Source organism: Rhinopithecus bieti, unplaced genomic scaffold, assembly GCF_001698545.2.
Source record: "Rhinopithecus bieti isolate Rb0 unplaced genomic scaffold, ASM169854v2 scaffold_2435, whole genome shotgun sequence".
Lineage (NCBI taxonomy): Eukaryota > Metazoa > Chordata > Mammalia > Primates > Cercopithecidae > Rhinopithecus > Rhinopithecus bieti.
The window spans coordinates 1-4,980 of NW_016803909.1; the positions used below are offsets into that span (position 1 = coordinate 1).

At 40.4% G+C, this 4,980-nt stretch overlaps 1 protein-coding gene across 1 annotated transcript in view; it reads right to left on the reverse strand.

The window, feature by feature from the left end:
- Nucleotides 1-981: 981 nt before the first annotated feature.
- PPP2R3C (protein phosphatase 2 regulatory subunit B''gamma) overlaps nucleotides 982-4,980 on the reverse strand; it is a 37,145-nt gene continuing 33,146 nt past the window's right edge. The window contains exons 13-14 of the mRNA XM_017858522.1: nucleotides 3,490-3,607; nucleotides 982-1,284 (exon numbers count right to left, since the gene is read on the reverse strand). Of these exons, the coding sequence (XP_017714011.1) occupies nucleotides 1,096-1,284; nucleotides 3,490-3,607 (307 nt within the window). The 3' untranslated portion in view covers nucleotides 982-1,095. The remainder of the gene's footprint in view (nucleotides 1,285-3,489; nucleotides 3,608-4,980) is intronic.

The following is a 4,980-nucleotide window of genomic DNA, read 5'->3' on the forward strand; positions in this document are numbered from 1 at the left end:
TCGACAAATTTTTTATACCAATGATTTTCATGAAAGTAAAACACTAGTTTGAATACATTTTATTAAAACATCCAATTAAAAGAAAGAACAAGGCTGGGCATGGCTCACGTATCATGGTGGCTATAATCCCAGCACTGTGGGAGGCTGAGGCAGGCAGATCACCTGAGGTCAGGAGTTCGAGACTAGCCTGGCCAACATGGCAAGACCCCATCTCTACTAAAAATACAAAAATTAGCCAGGCATGGTGGTGCACACCTGAAGTCCCAGCTACTCAGGAGACTGAGTCAGGAGAATCACTTGAAGCTGGGAGGTGGAGGCTGCAGTGAGCAGAGATCATGCCACTGCACTCCAGCCTGGACAACAGAGGGAGACCGTCTCAAGAAAAAAAAAAAAAAAACAAAAAACAAAAAGGCTGGGTGCCGTGGCTCACATCTGTAATCCCAGCACTTTAGGAGGCCGAGGCGGGCAGATCAGTTCAGGTCAGGAGTTCGAGACCAGCCTGGCCAACATGGTGAAACCTTGGCTCTGCTAAAATACAAAAATTAGCCAGGTGTGTTGGCAGGCACCTATAATCCCAGCTACTCAGGAGGCTGAGGAGGGAGAATCACTTGAACCCCCTAAAGAAAAAATCCTAATCCTAACCCAGAAATAAAATGGCTCTACTCTAATGAATGGGAAAGTTTGTAATCTTTGAGATTTTACATATATAGACACACACACACACACACATAGTATGTATACATATACGCACTGTCAGTCAAATATTCACATTCTAAATGACTGTCAGAAATATTCCATGGAAACTTCATCTCTGAAGATTATGCATGTTTAAACTGAACATCATCTATCTACAGCAAATCACACTTCCCATCTTTGAACTAAAAGGAACCAGAACTTACCCCACCTCCTAACAAGCAATATTTGGTCCTATTGCTTCTAAACTATTGCAACCAGAATTCCAGTAACCAAAACATTTGCTGTGTTCTCTAGGCATATCAAGTGTTTTATTTAGACCATTCTGAGGATTTTGCTTTAAAGGCTTTACATGCAGCATTCAAGTATCTCTTAATATAAGACAGTCTAGTCTTTCAGAGATCATGTATCATCGAGGTCTGTAGAGTTTTCACTGTCATTTGCAACAAGAGCTTCTCTGTTCTCGTAAGTCCAGAAGCCATTCAAATCGATTAGAATGGTGGTTACCGTGTCTCCTTGATTACTGTTGATTAAATCCTGAAGAGAGATTTTCAAAGGATCCTTTGGTTTTACCATGTCAAAGATTTCATCCTGCAAAAGAAAAAAAAAAAAAATACAATGAAATTTGATCCACTTAATTTCTATCACACATCGTGATCCAAAATTCAGGGCTGTCTGCATCCACCGAAGTACAGAGGAATAAAATTGAGGGCTGCCACTTGGGCTTATGTTAATTTTTTGTTCTACTTTTTTCTTTTCCATTTAACAGGCAGTTTCCTTTTCTCTACCTACAATCACAAAATTTTATTGGATAACTCCTTAGCTATGTGACAGCTATCCTTCATTTTGTAGATGAAGAAACCAAGGCTCAGTGTCTAATCCAGCTACATAGGTAATTAGTGGCAGAACTATTTAATGCAGTGTTCAGGGACTGCATGTTAACTAATTTCTTACATATTTTTCTGTTGCCTTCTAATTGGTGGTGAAACAAGATTTTGTCTGTAGTTTTTGTTTTTTTTATTTTGTTTTTGAGATGGAGTCTCGCTCTGTCATCCAGGCTGGAGTGCAGTAAAGCGATCTCAGCTTACTGCAACCTCCGCCTCCAGGATTCAAGCGATTCTTCTGCCTCAGCCTCCCGAGTAGCTGGGACTACAGGTGTGCGCCACCACACCCAGCTAATTTTTGTATTTTTAGTAGAGATGGGGTTTCACCATATTGGCCAGGCTGGTCTCGAGCTCCTGACCTTCAGTAATCTGCCTGCCTTGGCCTCCCAAAGTGCCGGAATTATACGCATGAGCCACCGCACCCAGCCTTGTTTTTTTTTTTTTTTTTTTGAGACAGAGTTTCACTCTTCTTGCCCAGGCTGGAGTGCAATGTCGTGATCTCGGCTTACCGCAGCCTCTGCCTCCTGGGTTCAAGCGATTTTCCTGCCTCAGCCTCCCAAGTAGCTGGGATTACAGGCATACACCACCACATCTGGCCAATTTTTGTATTTTTAGTAGAGACGGGGTTTCTCCATACTGGTCAGCCTGGTCTCAAACTCCTGACCTCAGGTGATCCACCTGCTTCGGCCTTCCAAAGTGCTGGGATTACAGACTTGAGCCACTGTGCCCAACCCCTTCTTTTTTTGTGTGAGATGGAGTGTCCCTCTGTCACCCAGGCTGGAGTGCAGTAGTGCGATCTTGGCTAGCTGCAACCTTTGCCTCCTAGGTTCAAGCCATTCTCCTGCCTCAGCCTCCCGAGTAGCTGGGATTACAGCTGCGTACCACCACGCTCGGCTAACAAGGGTTTGGTTTAATTTTTTTTGCCAACAGTTCAACTCAATTAAACATCTAAATGTTTCAGAGATAGTGACAAAGCTTCATTTCCAATATTGATGTCAACATTTTATTAGGATAGGAGAGGAGTTCTTTCTGGATATGCATTAGATATCCAAAAAGAAGCTAAATTCTGCTGAAACTTACTGGAACATATAGAAGACCTCCTTCTATATTATGAAGTGTACAACAGATATTTACAGGGAATTAGTACATGTTTTCTAATCTTTTTATAGTAAAATTACTACAAAATTTGTAGTAAAATAAAATTTGTAGTAAAATTACTCAGGTGAACAGGCTTTTTGAGGTAGCATACTAAAAAAAAGTGCCTGAACCTAAACAGTTTCCAAGGCAAAAATTCAGTTTACAGTTGAATAGACTGCCATAGGATGTAGACTGTACTGACTGTCTTAATTTTCTTTTTTTTTTTTTTCTTTTGAGACGGAGTTTCACTCTTGTTGCCCAGGCTGGAGTGCAATGGCGCGATCTCAGCTCACTGCAACCTCCACCTCCCGGGCTCAAACGATTCTCCTGCCTCAGCCTTCCAAGTAGCCAGGATTACATGCATGCACCACCACGCCCAGCTAATTTTTGTATTTTTAGTAGAGACGGGATTTCACCATGTTGACCAGGCTGGTCTTGAACTGCTGACCTCGGGTGATCCGTCCACCTTGGCCTCCCAAAGTGGTGGGATTACAAGCGTGAGCCACTGCGCCTGGGCCCCTGACTGTCTTAATTTTCAATTAAAATGAATGAATGCTTCCAATGAGAACACAGTGATGACAATACTAAAATTATAAACTATATAAATAGTCCAAATGTGGTCTCAGTTCGTAATGATTTAAATATCAGTTCAGAACAAAAAGCAAATACTTGATTCAAATAGTACTTCATTACTTGCTTTCATATAAAATTTCATGTAATACAAATGACTATCTCATAATTATCTGGTAATATGTAAATTAAAGGAAAAGATAACCTTGACATCTTGAAATGAAACAGGATCTTGTCCATGGATTTTCATTAGTTCCTGTATGGCCTGTATTTGATAGAAATAAATCTGTAAGTAAAAAATGAAATACACAACATCCCCTCTCCTGCCCCACAACCCCTTTCTACTTATACTTCCTTTCCTATCAGACCACAAACCTCATCATTCTCTCTCTTGACAATCTTTTTAGCTTTCTTGACCTTATTCCACATCAATGAGCAAAACCTAAATTCTCAGTGTATTGACCTTTTTAGACCTGTATCTTAACTATTGAGAACTTCAGGAAAAAAAATAAAAAGACTACAGATTGCTGCGTCTACATAGGAATGTTCTCCAACTTCAAATGGGCCCTCAACGTGGCATCACAGTTATTCTGTTTGATCTGCTCCTCTCATTTTCCACGAATGTTATTCCTGTTTTCACTATTCTCTTAAGACCCCCAATGTACTGTCTCCCTTCCTACCCTACACTTTGCTTTCTACATAATACAAGAAATGGAGGTAGACCTCCCAAAACTCTTCCTTTTTATAAACTTTAACAAAAAAATGAAGAAACTGCTGTCATCCAGTGGGACTACAAAATACTTCAGGTGAGCATTATTCAGTGGAAATGTGAAGTTTAAAATACTTGGTGAATAGTCAACTAGCTTTGTTCCTAATGCCTACTCTGTATGTGTTAGCACTAATAATCAGAGTATCCATAAAGGAATCTCTTTGAAGTAGATAAGCATCTGAGTACACGCTATGTTAATATAGTAATAGGCTTGGATGGTATGATCTAGAGTGAATCATCCAGGCCCAGCTTTATCGCTAGGATACTGATGTCCGAAAGCTCTATGAATAGCCCAGGATTATAGGGCTCAGCATTGGACACTTTTTTTTTTTTTTGAGACAAAGTCTTGCTCTGTCGCCCAGGCTGGAGTGCAGTGGCCGGATCTCAGCTCACTGCAAGCTCCACCTCCCAGGTTTACGCCATTCTCCTGCCTCAGCCTCCCGAGTAGCTGGGATTACAGGCGCCCACTACCTCGCCTGGTTAGTTTCTTGTATTTTTTAGTAGAGACGAGGTTTCACCATGTTAGTGAGGATGGTCTTGATCTCCTGACCTCGTGATCTACCCACCTTGGCCTCCCAAAGTGCTGGGATTACAGGCATGAGCCACTGCACCCGGCCGATTTTTAAGTTTAATAAAAGCATTTACATAACAGATTTCAGAAGGAAATCAAGTCTGTTTTTAGTTTTTTATTTCTTTCCTATTTAAAAAAATATAAATGAGTTAAAGCTGATTTGACTAGATGTAAAATAAAATTATGTATATGTCAGGGGCTGTACTACCACTGGAAATACAAATATGTGATAAATTCTGTACTTGTGATGAAAAACTTGTAAGATGCTAAGCAGTTCAGAAAAGGTAGCTCCTTTCCACAGAAATTTTTATAGACTTTGGTAGTTGTATTTTTTTTTTTTTTTTTTTTTTTTTTTT